General features: G+C 41.1%; 1 protein-coding gene across 7 annotated transcripts in view; it reads left to right on the top strand.

The window, feature by feature from the left end:
* RIN2 (Ras and Rab interactor 2) overlaps positions 1 to 18,791 on the top strand; it is a 491,380-nt gene extending 472,589 nt beyond the window's left edge. For 6 of the 7 annotated variants that reach the window (XM_044057036.1, XM_044057028.1, XM_044057062.1 and 3 more), the window contains exons 10-11: positions 6,703 to 6,866; positions 16,253 to 18,791. In XM_044057036.1, coding sequence (XP_043912971.1) covers positions 6,703 to 6,866; positions 16,253 to 16,567 — 479 coding nt within the window. In that variant the 3' untranslated portion in view covers positions 16,568 to 18,791. Of the gene's footprint in view, positions 1 to 6,702; positions 6,867 to 7,928; positions 8,021 to 16,252 lie in introns of all 7 variants that reach the window. The other variant, XR_006362851.1, reaches the window with a different exon arrangement.
* The last annotated feature ends 46 nt before the right edge of the window (positions 18,792 to 18,837 follow it).

Here is an 18,837-nt window from a genome sequence, read left to right as displayed (position 1 = left end):
GACGGAGCTGACGTCATCACGCACGTGATGACGTCAGCTCAAAATTGCAAAAAAAAATTTCAAAACAAAAAGCTGGAAAAAAATCAGAAATGAAGCGGTGCCACTTGGGAAATTTGTCACCCCATCATTTGGACCCCAAAACTCAGAAAAACTGAGTAATTTGGTACGGTTCCAAGGTATGGTTGGTGCTAACAATATAACCAGCACCCATTCAGGTCTAGTGCTGCTTTAGTTTTACAGTATTTGTGTGAGTTTCTGCCCTATGGCCTGTCTCTGTCTAGGTTCATTTGTTCACAAGTGTGTAGACAACAACCAATAGGGTCTTTTTAAGCCTAGCCATACATCACATCCCAAATCTCTGCAAGTTCTGGTTGCCCTTGATAAGTGTAAACAGAGGCTTGGGAGATGAAACATTTACAAGCAAAGGCCTGGGAGATGAACCACTTACAATCTGCCTGTGTGCATTAAAGACCGTGCCAAACCAAGGATGAATTTCCATTTCCCCATCCAATTGTCCAAGCTACAGTTGAATTGGGTTAAGGAAGAGCTCTGGTTTACATGGATGTGGAGCCTGGTCAGGAGACGGGGTGGTCTCTTGGATACACTCCCATCCTATTACTTTCACAAGCAAGATTTAAGTCTTTAAATGAGTAATTCTGGTGTTGCTTGTTTTGTGGATATGTAGGAGATCCAACACGGTGAGGTCCATCAATGCCTTGTATGCTAGGCATAGATCTCCCCTCAATTGCCTGAAGGAGACAGAATTCAGGGATAGGGTTTTGAGGTGGTCTGAGTAGGACATATTACTCACCCTGTATTCTTTTCATGAGGAACCTCTATGGACATTCCAGTTATTGGATGTGCCTGAATAGGTACATAACAAAGGGGATATTTTTCAGCCATTTCAGCATGTCTGCCCATGGATCCCCCTCTTTCAGTGCATTCTCATGTGAAAATGTTTTTGAAAAGCGTTTTGCATTACAGACCTCCAAGAAATTCTTACGATGTTAATTTTGTGTTAAAGAAATTAACACTTGCTCCATTTGAAGCAGCTCATCTGGCTGGCTTTAGGTTCTTAACATGAAAAGCTGTTTTACTGATTCTTCTGACCTCTACAAGAAAAGTGTCCGAGTTGCAAGGTGTTATGGTGTGTCAGCATTGTCTCATTTTCACAGGGACACAGTTACTTTGAGGACTAATCCTACTTTTATGCCTGAAGTCTGTTTGATTTTACTTTAAGCCAAACTGTCTATCTTCCTGTTTTCTTCCCTGAATCCAAAAATGAGATAGAAAGGATTCTCCACACCTTGGACATTCACAGATAACTCCAACATTATCTTGACAGGGTAAAATCTTTCAGATCTTCAGATAAGTTGTTCATCTCTTGTGAAGGTAAGAAGAAGGGACAACCAGTATCAAAGCAGACTGTTTCATAATGGTTGTCTCAAGCGTTTACCGTTTGCTTCCACCACAACAAAATTATTCCAGGCAGGGTCAAGGCTTATTCTACCAGGGTCATGGCTTCATTCATGTTTTTTTTTGAAGGGGGTAGACTCTAGAATTGTTGTAAGAAGCAGTGACTTGATCCTCCGTACTTTTACACAACACTACAAGCTTGATTCCTTCTGTAGGTCTAGATCAGGTTTTGCTAGGACTATTCTGTAGGGACTCCTGGACCCTTCCACTTCCAGCTCCCAAATGTAGTAAACTAAGGTAATCTACCCATGTAGTTTAGGCCAAGGGTGTAGCCAGGCATACTCTTTGTACTCTATAGAGTGCATTTTTCTTTATATCATTCAGAAACATTGTAGCTTTTTCAAACTATATTATGTGTACAACTGTCAGAAGTGACGCTTCTAACAGCAGGTATATAACTTGCTGACAGCTAGGATTACTAATCTGAAACTACAACAGTGTCTTTTGCCACAGCAGATCACCTGTTCGCAGATTGATTGGCAGTGGAGTTTTTACAGTATCCAGTTGCCAGCCCGGCACCCAACTTTCACAGAAGACATATGCACACACACACACACACACACACACACACACACACACACACACACACACACTTACCTGCATATCTTTAAAACTCACTCGACTGCAGGGAAGACATACAGACTCCTCACAGAAGGCGCTCTAAAACTATGTGTACATTTATTAACTGCTGGGTGGAGGCAACAGTTTGAAAGATGTGTCCATTTTTTTAAATGTCAGGTGGATTAGGGACAGTAAAATGAGTTTGTGAGCACAAAATGGAATTTTCTGGCTACACCACTAACTTAGGCTACTTGGATGGAGAACCTGTTCCAGAGAAGGGGTGGTCTTTGGGATACATACATCTTATGTATCAGTAGTGATCAATATGGTGAACATAGCACAATTGTACAAAAAAAACTTACTGTAACAGTAGGTGTTCAAATGATCACTGCTGAAGTAGTCACTCCCTCCTTCCATCCCCCATATTGTGTAATGTATTTTTTTCTCAGGGTATAGACATTCATGTCCTTTTGACACCTAGCTGTGTCCTGTCAAGATTCAGCCTCCCTCTGTCAGTTGCTGTGAAAGTTCTGAAGGGGTGAACACCCATATCAGACTTTTAGACAGAATAGCTCCTGTCAAATGGTTTGCGTGAGTGGAAGATGAAGCTTTGGAAACTGTCTGGCAGTTATATTCTTGAATGATATAATCCACATGGCTTAGGTTTCTGTAGCAGTGATCATTTGAAAATCTGTTGTTACAGTAAGTTTACTTACACAACCGCTCTTTGTTTTTCCATTTGTACTGCAGAGGCTTTATTCCTTTTCTTCTTTATAAAGGTCCCATTTTCTAATAGGAATCATCACTTTTTTCTGGGACAGTGTAGATCAGTTACATTGTAATATATATTTTATTTTGTTTATTTTTAATTTATTTATGCACACTTTACTGACTGGGTTAGATACAGGGTAATATTTCATACCTAGTGGTTGGAGAGATAAAATGCAGAGAATGAAGGGTGTCCCTTCTGCTTAAACTAGCGTTTCACATCCATAAAACAACATTCAGTCTCAGATGGCCAAGTGATAAGTTGATTTACATGACTGTATACGTGGCTAACTGTTTGGATATTATGGTGTCAATGTGTCCTCGTGGTAGTTGACCCAAATAGGTTTATCCATTATATATACTTCCTTGCAGGAGAGAGGAGCATTAACAAATGAATCTGTTGTTACCCACAACTCGCTGAAATTGTTTTGTGTCCTCAGTGGAATTTCCAGGTTAATATTAACAGAAAGAGGAGTATGCAAAGCTTAATGTCAGCTTTTGCAAGTAAGCCTTTCTTCTCTCCACAAGTACACATCAGGAAGTTTCCTTTTCTAGGGAAAAGTTCCAAAGCTAGGCAATTATTAACACAAAAAAGCCATTAGGCTAAGGTAAACACCACTGCATGGTTTTGAAGAATTCTTCAGCAAACATTGTTTACTGCTTTGGCCATTTAATTTCTTCAGACTAAATTTAAACATTGACAGAATGTTGGGCTTATAATCACCACTCCAGCTTCTTGTAGATGGAAAGCTTTCCACCCTTCCATCTTTCAGTTATTATGTCAAGTAATGTTTCGGGTAATTTACTTAGACATTTTACGAGGTACTGAAAATGAAACACTGGAATTTCCATTTGTTGAAATAATGTTTTAGCCAGTTTTTTTTTTTTTTTTTTTTTTTTTTTTTTTTTGTGGGGGGAGACAGCTGCAGCTTCTGCTATAGTAAACATTATGTTGATTATTTTGGCTGCATTACCCTGTGTCTCACCTTCACCTTGATCATCTCACTAGAAGAAATTCTTCATTTATTTATTACTTGATATGAGAATGATTCTGACATGTCAAGTTTTCAGTAGTACCCAGGCCATGTTAAATTTGACTATATTGGAAAATGCTGTACATGCATATAGTTTGTCGTGTAGCCCTCCATTTCAACATGCCACATTGAGTAAAACAGTGGTAAACAAAGTCACTCACTAGGGTTAGAAGATGTAGGTAACCACATATTTTGTATATCTGGAACTAGGTTCCCCTCCTATTTGGCACAGATGTCACATGCTTATTACTGCACCACTGGTTAGAAAAGAAGGCAATTGGCTAACTCAGCTGGCGTACAGAACATATACTTCTGTTAGCTTCAGTATATATTGAAAGTTGAGAACAACAAAAAATACTAGAACAGTCTGAAAACCTTTTCATTATAAACTAATATATGCTGAACTGCTAATGTTTTAATGTGTCTGTGGAAGATATGTGTTAAGGCGTGAAGATCAAATCAAACAAATGTTATTTTCAAAACAAAATAGTAACATTTTACCAAGTTCCCGAGGTTAGTTCCAGAACTCATTCACATGGCATCATATTTTCAGTACAGTTAACAAAACGTACAAGACTCTGATGAATGGGTATGTTGCTGTGGATTTTATTACATGATCTTATGTAAAGAAGTCTGTTACTTCTAAGTTAGCTTAGTTTAAGGTGTTAGTTTTGAACAGTCACAGTTCAGGGGTGCTATACCAAGAAATTATTCAAGCTGCAGAACCATGCAGCCTTGTTTACTGTCTTGGGACCCTATTATCTGTGAGTTCAAAGTAAAATACCACTGGATGGTATCTTGTTCTCATACCACACACAAATGCGTGTCTGTCCTTAGGATAAGAAAACAGCATTCATCACTTCAGATGAATACTGCCCTTTAATTAGACCAGTGTGTAACTTTGCAAAATGGAGCTCCAGCTGCACGTTACAGTGTAAGTATTTTTATGTACACTGTTTTAAGATTATCCTGAGTGGAGATCCATTCAGTAATAATATTTAGCACTGGCTAGCCAGTGTTGCAAACTTACAAGGCAATGAACTAATGATTTCTACCTAGTTGTTCGCCCATGTTTTCTGGTAGGATGTCACCTTCATGTAAAGATTTGTGGAAGAGGATTCCATCCTTAAATTCATTCCACCTTACTCTGGAATGAATTTAAGGATGGAATCCTCTTCCTCAAATTACTTTCTTACATGAACTTCCTCAAATTACTTTCTTACTTTCTTTTATTGTTATGCACATTGCTGTTTAGTAGTCCTCCAGCTGCAACATACACTTGGTGATGTCACTGTGAGTAGGTATGGAAAAGGAATGTATTAATGGTACCAAGGCAACCAAACATCTATAGCAGTATATAGTTTGCTGTGTATTTGTCCCAACTATAGCCATAGGCAACCTGCGCTCCCTTTAAGAATACATTGTTAGCTGCGTATTGCCAATAGACTGTTGCATTTTGATATTAATTGTATGAGATGTTTGTGTTGGAATCACAGCATAAATGTCTTCACATCTTAAGACATAACCTGGTTTCGTTTTAAAAAAAGAATCACTTTTCTGCAGAAACTCATATATTTTTTTAGACCTAAAGTTGCAGAATCACTGTACATTTAAACTTTTCATAGCTTTTGTATGTGTTACTATGGAAAGAACTGATAACTACACTTTTATTTTAAGGTGAAAGTTTTTCAAATGTGCACACATGCACACACATGAACACACACACCACTTTATTTTGATTGCATGTAGCTCTGATGCTTGACTGCTCAGGTGAAATAAATTCTGGCAACAGTACTGTATGTCACAGTTCTTTTACACAAAGGTATGTGTATTAAGGGATGCATACAATATGCATACAATGGGCTCAGACTTTTTTAAGGTGTGATACAACTCTTAAGTCTTATAATAGAGTCATACTGTAATCTTTACATTTAGTTTCACCAGTGTAAACCGTATCACATTCACAAAAATCAGCTAAGATCCATCACATTGTTACACTCATAGATATCACAAGTACAGTGTCAGTTGTCATTAATAGTAAAGGATAACTAATGTTCTCCTTCTCACATTTGGTATATGTGCCACATGGTTGGCGGACCCATTTGTTTTCTGTTATTTCATTTCCAGGTTCTTGGCTCTATAGCTTAAATATATATTTTCTAAATGTTTATATCTGCTAAAAGATATTTGTGTTGTAACTGAGATGATGTCACCTAATTTCCATCCACCAAAAACAAGGGCCAGTGCTCATGTGTTAGTCTCCCAACTTCCCTGGTCAAGTACCAATGTCTAGTAACAAGTGTGTGTGCTTTTTTCCTTGCTGTTTTTCATGTTTATTACATAAAATACCTATCATATTGTCTGTCTGCCCTGTAGTAATGTGTTTGTTTTGCCAAAATGCTCGTCCTACATTAATGTCACTGGAATAATGTTGTGCCTTGTGTCTGCACATGCTATTGTCCACCAACAAAAGAAAATCATTAAATTCTATGTGCCATTTCTTTGGACACACAAATATTTTCCATAATGAGATGATATCCCTCATTTTGAGATATGTCATTTAGAAGCATACAGACAATTGGCAGTAAATGTTTCTTTGTAGGGCAAAACTAGCTTTTCTTGCTTCATTGAAAATTTAATGTCCAGTTCCACAATGTTTGTTTTGCTAATGCGCATCAATAAAATTACAAAATTGTTCAGTTTCTTACAAATAAGTAGAAGTTGAGATAAAATAGTTTTCTGTTTTACCTCCATGTTGACTTGAGTGGTAACCTTGTACATGTAAATATGCACTGCATATATTTCTGCTGTTGTACAGTGTCTCATACTGCAAGATAACATGCTATTTTCTCACCTTTTGTAGGAGGATATTACTTGACCAGTGCATATGGAGCAATGTCTTTGATTAAGAATTTTCAAGAAGAACAAGCTGCCAGATTATTGAGCTCTGAAACAAGAGACACCCTCCGACAGTGGCACAAGAGGAGAACAACTAATAGGTCAATGCCTTCTGTTGACGATTTTCAGGTTAGACACCTTCTAAGTACTTCTTATTAACCATCGCCTATCCCATCTCTTATCACTGCCACCTCAAAGTCGTACAGACATGTCCAACTTCTCCCCAGGCTGTGTGCTAATCAGTTGTTTACACTCCTTTCACCTACCCTGCCACCACCACCACCACCACCACTACTACACTACTACATCCAGCACAACAATTACACTTGTAGAAAGTCTGTCTGTAATTGAGTGTTAATTGAAAAAGACAGAGGTAGTATAAGTGTACCAAATACAGAAAGTTCCTTTGTTTCATTCCTGTTGTAAAAATATAAACCATATATACAACAGGCTGTAAGGTATAAATTCATTTTTAATTAGTGTGACTCAGTAAGGCAATGGTTAAAGAGATATAATGTGCAAGACCGCAAGTCTGTACTCTTGACACCATTGTTTGCACACAAGGAGATCAGCACAGGCCCAGAGCTGCCCAATATCCTATACTCACACATAGCACATTCAGAAGAGACTCTGTGGAATCCTGCGGGACTCCTTCCTCATTGGCTTCCCATGCGAGTCTAATGATAAGGAGGTCCTTTTTGCTAAGATGGATCAGACCCAGAAGACCTTGGATTCCTTAAGCTGTTCAATGGATGACCTGTCAGTTTAGGAGAACCTCTGATGTATATGGCCTTGCATGACCTGTCCTTCATGCTGTTTTTGAGGTGCAGGGTCTTTTAGCCCCTACTAGTCATCCTTCCGTTGATGGCAGCCTTTGAAGAATTTGTCTTGGAGGTCAGGAGGCAGTGTCAGCCTCATAACCATTAAGAGGGATGGAGCATTTGTATCAGCACCTGGAAGTTTGGATGAGCTTTTTTCTAAACACCCATAGTTTATTTCTTCATGGTCTCAGTGGGCCATTGCTGTCCCAGAGACCATTGTCTATTTCCTCCCAATGTCTGACACTGTGGCTCCCAACTTTCCTCTTTGCATATCATTTTACCTCCCGATGTCTGACACTGTAACTCCTGACTTTCCACTTTGCATATAATTTTACAAGGTTCCAATTTGTCTTGTGTATATCATTTTCAGGTTCCAGTTCTTCTTGGTAGAGTCAGTCCAAGGGCTTGCTAGAGTCTGGAATCAGGAAGGACCTCACTTTGACCCAGTCTGCATCTGCTAAGGTGAGCTATCATGTAACCAGTTGTCTTTTGGTCTTTATAGATGGTATGGCAAGGGTGGCAGGCTCTGCTGTGTGTCTGAACAGAAAGATGTGACTCTGGTTGTGTTCATTCCTTGGGGATGAACTATGCCATTTTCTTTTCTTAATGCTCCCTTCTTTAAGAGTGTACTGTTTGGGAAGGCATTTGTATCCTTGCACATACCCATCAGTGACACTTCTTCCATTGCTAAACTCCTCCACTGCATCAGTCAGATACCTATATAGGTATTTTACCAGCCTTCGCTCTGAGCTTCAGGCTCTAGTCTTGTTTGCAGAGCAGGTAGCTCTCCTGGCCTGGCTTGCTGTGAAAGTAATCCATTAGGATTATCAGGATTATGGCTGCAGCTGTTTGGCTGCCCCATCACCAACTGATTTTTTTTTCCTTGCCTACTATTTGGGTACTTTATACTCTGTTGCTTTTGAGGCAAGCCAAGGTTTGACCTTACTGTGGCAATCAATGGTGCTTCTTTCCTGGAGAAGGGACAGTTCCTTCACAGCCATACACCCTTCAGAACATGGCAACTACTGTGCCTAGTTCTTTGATTAGCGTCTTCCCTCCCTGGAAGGGACCTCCTTGCAGTATTGCTTGGAGGTGGATGAGTTTCTTGAGAGTCTTTGCACATTTACCTTGTGGGGAGGGCTTCACTGTAGTCCCACTAGATCTCTGGGTGGGCATTACCCTCTGTAGGGGTAGTGTGCCTTTGAGGTTTGTTTGACTCCAGAGCCTCTCCATGTGTTTACAGTAGTGACTGAAACCTAGATAAAGAAATCTCCTCTCCATGCACTGAGGAAAACCAGATAGTAGCTTGACCTGCCTGCATCTGCTGGTGTTTCCCATGTGAGACCCCCTCTGTTTGGGTATCGGTGGTGGTCCTGTGGGGGTTGGCTGTGTTTGCCTGCAGGGTCTCTTTAGACTCTCACCATAGGATATTCCTTTCTAGGATGTGACTTCATCTTTCACATTCACCCCTTCCCTCATCAGGAGATGCAATCTCATCACAAAGACCTGTTAGCCTGGACAAGGCTTCAGGCTGTGACCTTTCTTGAGTGTTAGGTCACCTTTGCGTATTAATACTGGTCCCTTCTTTTGAGTGCAGTGGTACACTTACATCGGTGGGTTGGAGGTGGCCATTTTGGTGGGTTTAGTGGGCCCTTTGCATATTTTGGACCCTTGTGCACCAGTTCTTAGTTAAGAGCATTACCTGACTACTTAATTTTAAATGGCTATACCCTTCTGTGGCTCTTCTGTCACTCTCAGCTGTTGGCTGTTGGTGTGGGTAGCTCACCTACTTTTTCTTTAGGTTCCGTTGACCTATAACCTGATAGCTTGAGTTACTGACCCTTCAGGACATGGAGTCTTGTTGCTAGGGCCTTAACTGTCTTGTCTTTATGTGTCTGTCTGTTCCTTCCTAGTGGCTACATCAGGCATGGATGCTAACCATTTGAAATGTTGGGACCCATTTTAGTGATTCCCATAATGTGGAGACTGAATGGCTGAAAAAATGGACTTGCATATACCAAGTCAGAGACTGGCATTTCTCAAAATATTCCCTTTTCTCCAAGGTACAGTGATCTTTGAGTTGGTGTATATAAGTTCAGGGGATGTGGTGGTTCTTACCCCCTTGCTAAAATGAAGTTTAAAAGAGAAGAGCAGTGTTTGAGATTCACTGTTCTCCTAGATTTTCAGTATTTTTCCCAGTGTGCTGGCAATTGATGTTACAAGTGCCAGCATTTCAATATGGAACCAGCAAGGATTTGATCTCCTGCCCTTCAGATATTCTTGGAAACCCTGCTGGATCATACTAAAGATGTATTTTTTTGAAGTTGCACTTGTCCAATCCTTCGTGCCTAGCTTATGTCAAATTTCACTGACCCTATTGGTTTTCACTTTGGATCCCAGGAACCAGACATTAAGCTACATGGGAATCCTTCTGCTTATGTCCCAAGGGCATCTGTTTCTTTTCATGGTTGAACCATTACCTTGCGCTACCACATTGTCTGCTTCAGGTGTCTTTGTCAGCCTGTAGACATTTTGTTTGTTCATAGTCTCCATTTTGAGTTACTGGGTATTATTCTGCCATTAGTTTCTGATGAAGTACAGAATTGAGGTTTATCTCTGGCTAGTCAAACAGCCCCTTTTTGAGTGGTACTTTTATCCCACTTTGGAGATCCCTCACTTCTGGGGATTTGGACTTCATTTTTAATAGGCTTGCTTTTTCTTCTACTTGGAATATTGGATTATGAAGTTCATCCATGGGTTAATCTTCCTTCTTACTGTTGTCACCTCTCTTTCAGCTTTTGAAGGATAGGAAGTAATTTCCACACAATTCTGGAGTCAGATCCCCTCAATTCATTCTTACCTCTGTGTTGAAGGTAGGTGGTTTTAGTTTGTGTATTGATTCCCTGTCTTTCATTTGTTACCTTGAGAGGGGTGCTTGTGTCTGGAATTGCCCAGCATACACACTATAAAGAATTTATTGGTGAGTTACATGGATCAGTGATTTGTTTCACTGTCACTGTGTTACCAGAGCGGGGGAAGCTCATAAATAGTTGATAATTTTGCCCTCTGCATCACACGATGGTTTCAGTCACTGGCCTTAGCTGAGGTCTAGTCTGCTCCTCTGTAAGTGGAGGTACCTCCTGCATTTGCCTGGTCTATTTCGGCAGTCACAATCACCATAGTCTTTTGGGTCTGCACTTGCCATCCAAGACATTACTGTTCCAGCTATGATGACTTTGGCTACATTTTCCCTAGCACTCTGACTTCACAACTGGTTCTGGTGTAATCCTCCAGCTCCTTCCACCCTGCTGACTTTCTGCTTGAGTTTTGTCCCAACAGTAGGATCCGTCAAAGAGGGTCCTTGAAGTTAGATGTAACAAATATTCCTAGCATATCAGTTGATTTGCAAAGAGGACAGTCTGTCCCCTGCAGATGAGCAGTACTTCCAGCTGTCCATGACTATTGGAGTTCCCTCTAAATGGGCAAGTGTATACTCATCTGCATATAGTTAGCAGTGGGGGTGCCAAATCTTAATTGTTTTTCAGGTTGCAGTAAAGTGTTTGTTATGGATGAACTGACAGAAGAAATAGTCTGCAGTTGCTGACTTGTGAAATTGCAATGTGTATTATCCTTGGTGCACATCTGTTCCTGAGAATGGGTTCATCCATAAAAAATGTACCATTAGCTTATTGGTAGAGCAGATAACTCCATCTACAGTAAGTACTAAGAAGATTCCTATTTGTAAGTCAATTAATATTGTAATAACATATTCATTTGTTATTCTGTTGCTTATATTATTTCCTAATTAGCTGAATATGCACTGCATTACTGTTAGGTACTTGTCAGGTCTGGTTTAAAAGCCCGCGTTTGCACTTGTTTCCCACCTATCCTGTAACTAGTCTAGTCCAGACACAGATTTTCTGAATCCAGGACTGTTTGTAAGCTTCTGAGCCCCCCAAGCCTTTCTGTGTTGGAGGGAAGCCTGCTAGCTTATCAGTGAGAGTGGTAAGCACTAGGTAACCCATCTGCCACATATGGAGTGGTTTCTGGCACAGAAATTGTAGTTATTGGCCATTTGGGCAGTTTTTCCATCTCTCCCTCAACTTCCTGATTTAAAAGCCCGCGTTTGCACTTGCCCCCCCCCCCCCCCCTGTAACTAATCTAGTCCAGATACAGATTTGCTGCATCCAGGACTGTTTGTAAGCTCCTGAGCCCCCCCCCCCAAGCCTTTCTGTGATGGAGGGAAGCCTTCTAGCTTATCAGTGGGAGTGGTAAGCACTAGGTAACCTATCTACCACATAAGGAGTGGTTGTGGCCCAGAAATTGTAGTTATTGGCCATTTGGGCATTTTTTCCATCTCTCTCAACTTTCTGATTTAAAAGCCCGCATTTGCACTTGTTTCATTTCTGTAACTAGTCTAGTCCAGATACAGATTCTTAGTTTTAGCACTTGAATTTGATTATTCATGCTCAGCACTTGTTCAGAACTTGTTATAAGCACTAAATAAGCTATAAATTACTACAGCACTCAACCTTCCTCATTACCTAGAGGAAAACAGTTTTTATACTTACTTTCCTCACTTGCTTAGAGAAAAACAGCTCTTGTACTCACTTTCCTCACTTATCTAGAGGAAAACAGTTTTATATTCAGGCATGTCCAAGGGTCAGCTCCCAGTGTTCTCTCCTGTCTATCTGATGAATCTGGGCATCTTGGGGCAATGTAGCAACTGCCTCATGTACACAGACAACCCTCTCCTCCTACCACCCAACACTACAACCTGTGAGAGATGCACTTATCTAGCCAAACTGGGGGTAAAGCTCTCTCCAACCAAGACTGAACTTGACAGTCAAAAGGAGAAGGTAAACACTTGCACCACACCACACTCATCACATAGTCCCACTAAATCTATACCACCAAAATCCACACATAGAAACACCAAAACATTTGCGGAGGCTCTCAATAATAATCTGTTCAAGCAACAGAGACCTCCAAAGCAGAAACGCAAGCAACCTCCACCCCCCCAACACAACCCAAATGACACATAGCCCACAGACTCAGTGTGCCACTCAACCACAGCCCATACGGCAAAACAACATACCCAACACACTAGTCATAGGTGACTCTATAGTCAGGCACACTGATGTCCCACTCACTAGGCTAAACAAGGAGAAGGTTACTGTCAGCTACCTGTCGGGTGTCAGGATCCACCACATAACCCATGCATTCAGGTCACTCCACAACAAGTACAAATATGACTCTGTCATTGTCCATGTTGGTGTGAACGACCTGAGACGTACCTCCCTGGACTACATGAAAAGAGACATGGAAGAGCTCTCCATTCTTGTAGCCCAGGCAGATATGACCCTAGCCCTGAGTAGCATTCTGCCATCACCCAGAATGATACCGCAGTACAAGGACAAAATGATTGACTTCAGCAATTGGCTAAGCTTCTGGTGTCATTCTATGGGGATCGAGTATCTGTCTGTCTGGGACGACATGGTCGACAGACCACGATGCTTTGCCGGAGATGGCCTGCACCTGTCACCCCAGGGATTCCGGATACTGGCTAAGGCTCTTGCCGCCCCTGTAGTGCCTTTTTTAGGCAAGGTTCAAATGACAATTTCATCACCATAACAGGAACAGGCAAGCAAAAACTGAGGGTAATGCTACTCAATGCTAGAAGTCTAAATCTCAAAATGCACTCACTTGAGGCACTCCTTAAAATGGAGAACATTGTTATCTGTGCAGTGACTGAGATCTGGTTCAAGGCTCCAGAGATCATGCCTGCACTACCAGGCTATAACTCATACCACACTTTTCGGCCATGTAACCTGGACCGGAACACCAAAGGCGGAGGTGTGTCCATATTCATTAAGGATATCCACACCCACAGGCTAGTTGTTTAGCATAATGCATCGGAGGTTATCCAAGTGCAACTAACTCTGGGCAAAACTGCAATCCAAATTGTAGCTTTCTACAGATCCCCCACTATGCCGCAGGATTCCCACTCCTCTTTTCTTGATATACTGGAAAATATTAGGGTTCAATCAAACACCCTAATAATGGGTGATTTCAACTACCCCACCATTAACTGGGAAAACTAGTCATGTACCAACTCTTCAGCTCAATGCTTTCTCGAATTCATAAATTCTAATGCCATGGATCAACTTATCCACACCCCCACCAGGGGCAACAATATCCTAGACCTAGTCATTACCAACATGAGTGACTGGTGTTCCACACCTGAAGTCAACTCCTGGTTGGTCCGATCCAACCATAAGCTAATCACCCTAGATATCCACATCCCGCCCCCACCCCCCATTAAGGAAACTATGGTAAAAAAATTTCTCCAAAGCCAACTTCATGCTTCTTAAGACAGAAGTGGTGAACTTCATGACACCGATGCAGATGGACAATACAGTTACAACTGCTGAATCCTACACAAATGCACTCTATAAGCACTTACACGAGTGCATGGATCGTACCATCCCAAACAGAACCAAGATGCTATCCTCTAAAAGAAGGAAGCCAATCTGGTGGTTCCCTGCCATAAACAAACTACAACAGAAGGAAGAATCTTTTGCAAAAGAGAGTAAAATCCCATGAGTGGAGGAGCTACCCTGGTCAGCTTTAGTAAGAAGCTGAGATCCCTTATAAGATAATCCAAAGCTAGCTATGAAAACAAAATCACCACTGATTCTAAGGACAGCCACAATGCATTCTATAGCTATGTCAAGAATCTCAATGGCAATGCCCAGTTCTGCTCTGAGTTACAGCACAAAGGCACGAAAATTACAGAACCAACTGATATGCCCAACATCTTGGCAGATAGGTTCAGTGCTAACTTTACCTTCTCTCAACCCCTAAAGGGCCCATATCTATACAGGAAGAATGCAGAGTCCCTGTAATCACAACTACAAAGGTAAAAGCTGCACTCTTTAAATCCAAAAACACAGCATCCATGGGACTGGACAACATCCCAGGCTGCGTTTTACATGAACTTCAGAACGAACTGGCTCCCCACCTAAGCACCATGTTCAGTCATAGCCTCACATCCGGCTTTGTGCCCACTGAATGGCGCACAGAAACAGTTACCCACTCCACAAAGGGGGAGCTACCACTGATCCCAGGAACTATAACCCTATTATCCTGATGAGCCTGGTCTGCAAGGCCATGGAATGTATCATCATGGAACTCATAAACAAAGACATTGGTAACCTCCAAACTCTGGACCCCACCCAGTTCGAGTTTGTGAAAGGCAGATCATGCCTCCTGAACCTGATCGACTTCTTTGAGGCAGTCACCAAAGCCGTAGATGAGGGTAAAGTGGTTCACACAGCCTATCTTGACCTCGCCAAGGCTTTCAACACCATCCCCCATTCCCCCATTCTAGAATTATAGCTAAACTCACTAAACTAGGTATAAATCCCTACGTCACAAGATGGTTTGCCAACTGGCTCACTGACAGAACCCACACTGTAGAAGTTGCAGATTCCAACTCTGACTTCAAACCAGTGACAAGTGGAGTACCACAGAGTTCAGTCCTGGGTCCTCTCCTGTTTGGTATCTACTTCTCTGAAGTACAGGCTAACACAGAAGGCCACTGGCTAATGAAGTTCGCAGATGACTGCAAACTAGGAGCTGTAGTCGAGTCCCCAAATGATGTGGACATCCTACAGAAGGGCCTCACTGAGACAGATGCCTGGTGTCAGAGCCATGGCTTCAAACTCAGTGCCAGAAAGTGCATTATCATCCCCTTTGGTAAAAACTCTGTACCCATGAACTACCATATAGGCAGCAGTCTACTTAACACTGAATGTGTGATATGAGACCTTGGGACCCAGGTGGACAGTAGTCTTTCCTTTGATAATCACATTGCCACAGTAGTCAGGAAGTCCTTCTACGTGGCACACCTCATCACAAAAGGGTTCTCATCCAGGAAAAAAGAAGTCATTATTCCCCTCTACTCGACACTCATTAGACCCATTATAGAGTACAACGCCCCTTTTGGAATGTACCTCAGAGGACATCTACAGCAGCTGAAAAGGCCACAGAAGTATCTCACAAAGAGGATTACTGGCCTCAAACAGATGCTCTACACTGACTGTCTCAAAAAACTCCAGCTTTACTCTGTAGCATATTGCCTACTCCGAAGTGATCTCTGCCTAACATATAAAGCTATGTTAAACCCAGAGCTGTTGGACATGTTACACCTAAAGAAATCCCAATCCCTCCGAGCTACACACTGTTGGGACCTAAACCTTGTCACCACAATAAACAAGACATGCTGGAGGGATAGATTCCTGTCCCAGAGACTTCCCATATTCTGGAACAAGCTACCCATCAACGTCAAGCAAAGTTCCTCATTAGCACTCTTCAGGAAAAATCTTGATGAGTGGATGGGAAATAGGAAATACACCCCAGAGATCACTTCTGTGGCTCTGCTCGACAGTGGCACAGGAAAATAACTTTCTTGGGTGACGTAAGCCAGGGAACCTTGTTGGCTAGACTTACTTTGGCCCTTGGGCCGATAGCCTAGTACCTACATATGAACTTATGTTTGGGAAGCATGGTTTTGTCTATATTTCATAAATTTGCTTAACTGAAAAATAAAAATAGATTTAATAGTGCTAATGTTAATGTAGTTTTGTTTTGCTGTAATTTTCTAATGTAGTTTGATCTTTAACTCTGCAGAACTACCTGCGAGTGGCCTATCAGGAAGTGAATAGTGGCTGCACAGCAAAGACCTTAATGGTAAAGCCATATACAACAACAGAAGACATTTGCAACCTTTGTGCTGAAAAATTTAAAGTGCCAGACCGTGGGAACTATAGACTTTTCCTTCTCCTAGAAGACACCTGGCAGCAGCTTACTGAAGACACTCATCCACAAAAGATAAAGGCAGAGTTACACAGTCGGCCTCAGCCACAGACTTTCCATTTTGTCTATAGACGTATGGAGAATCAGAATGGTGCTTACAATCCTGAAGAATGCAATACAGTTTTGTAGATGTAGACATCAGTTGATTGCTTCATAATGCAGGGTACTTGTCACCTGGACAAACTACCATGTGGCCTAACTTTCCAGATGCTCTTTGGACATGTGCAACTGAGATTCATGAAAGATTTTTATACTCCATGTTATGTAGGCCTGCATCTGGTTCTAGACCTATCAACTTTAGGCTGTGGTGTAACAAAGATGAATGCTGTTAGTTCTTAAACACTGAAGTGCAGAAAAAAAAAGAAGCCTGTGTGCCTTTATGCTGTAATCTATGCGTAGCACTTACGTTGATTTATGTGGCACACTGGTAGTGTAGACTCTTGGTCTCATTTCTGGTCTGGACTTCGTTTGGTAGCCTGTAGACAGACTGTATGTTGTATAGTTGGTGTAGACAGCTTGCTGTCTGCTGCCATGCGTTGATACCTCGATACAGTTTAGGAACCTGCAGTACACTTCCCATTGGTACCATTGTGCAGGGTAGTGTGCCTCTGAAGTAGGGGCTTCAATATCTGCCACACCGGGAGTGTGACAACTGCTTGAAAGCTGCATTAGATAGTAAGCCACTCCTACTTTTGACAACATGGAATGCAGTGCATTCATGACTTGTTTTTCGTTTGTAGGAGTGGGCTCTTCAGTTTATAAAGCTGTTGAGGTGGCATTTGACATTTTTATAGAAAAGCTTTTAAATATTGTAAACGTATTATTTTATAACAGTTACTGGTTAACTGTTTGGGCTGGGTTTTTTATAAAATATTTTTGAACTGTAAAGTATTCTCTAATTATGCATGTAATTGTAACTTTTGTATTTCTTAATTATCATCAAAATCTCTTGCTGGTTTTAGAGTATTTGGATAACATTGATAAATATCTGATTTGAACTTTGAGAGTTTTCATTTGCTTATTAATATCTAATGACATTTACTATGTGCATTTCTTAAATCACAGAATGTTGACTCTGTTACCAGGTCAAAAATTGTAATGATTTACGCACTTTTACCTGGTTATGTGGCTTTTTAGTGTGTGTGGATTTACAAAACCCATGTCTCTGTAATAGTTGTAATGTAATTAAAACCAATGAAAGATGCCTCTAAAATGTGAGTTTATAGCTGTGTGTGTGTGTGTGTGTGTGTGTGTGTGTGTGTGTGTGTGTGTGTGTGTGTGTGTGTGTGTGTGTGTGAAGGTGTATGGATATAAATGTGTTGTGTGTATACACACACACACACACACACGCACACACACACACGCACACACACGCACACACACGCACGCACACTCATGCATACATGCAGTCATGTCTGAGCTCTCAGACAAACGCTCACGCATGCATGCACATATGCACATGCTCCTACATTTGTTGTATGTGCTTTTAATCCAGCAACACACATTTGTCTGACAAGTGGCAGCATTTGAGTGTAATACCTTTTGGCTGCTGCTACCTTTACCCTCTGTGTCTTCATCCACTCTCTGTTAATGTATATATTTTTATAAAACATTCATTGGCTAGTTCAGTTTATGGCAGTAAGGCATGTGTAACTGAAGGACTAAGGAGTGAATTGATTAAATGTGAAGCAGAGGGTATTAAAGCCTGTCATGGGTCAGTGAGCCTGCAGGTTCAGGCTTATACTGGAAAGGGGCTTGTGAGGGGGAGGGGAGGAGGTTTGACATACTAAAGAGAGGTTTGGCATGTTGCAGATTGGTATGTGTGACATATAATAGGCTTGACAGAGTCTGTGTAGAAAATGTCTCATACTCTGCCTAATGACAGAAGATTAAATTAACTTGATAACACTAAAGCTGCTTTCAAAGAGTCCAAAATATTGTGATACAGAAGTAAAATTTTGCCAGAACAAGTGAGCATATTTCATATTGTATTAAGATAGTAACTAACTGTAAAATTAATGTATTGTTAATACTTGAAATTAAAAATGATTTCTGAAAAATCCTTGAATAAACAAGAACCTATGTATTTTTGTGTAATCCTTTCAGTTTTGTAAGGACCGTAGTAAGTACTGGTCTTTTAGAAGACATGGCACAAGAATTGGATGCTGGTAATTTGATCTTGTATTGATTGTAAAAGGCTGGTGTTTTACTTAGTAGAAGAAAATGTACATCCTTAGGTGCCTGTTTTAAGAATCATTGGTTGTGTAGTTGAAAACCCTCAGCACAGTTGTGAAAATTGTGCATTATTTTGTAAATCGTATTGAATTTGCACACAATAAACTGTACTATTGTACCCATGCGGTTGACTTTTTTTCTCCATAGTTAACCTAGAGTTTGTT

The sequence above is a fragment of the Protopterus annectens genome, chromosome 1.part2 (assembly GCF_019279795.1).
Source record: "Protopterus annectens isolate FY-2018-M chromosome 1.part2, PAN1.0, whole genome shotgun sequence".
Taxonomy (NCBI): Eukaryota; Metazoa; Chordata; order Ceratodontiformes; family Protopteridae; genus Protopterus; species Protopterus annectens.
The sequence above is the reverse complement of the archived record's forward strand: the minus strand, read 5'-3'. Positions and strand labels throughout refer to the sequence as shown.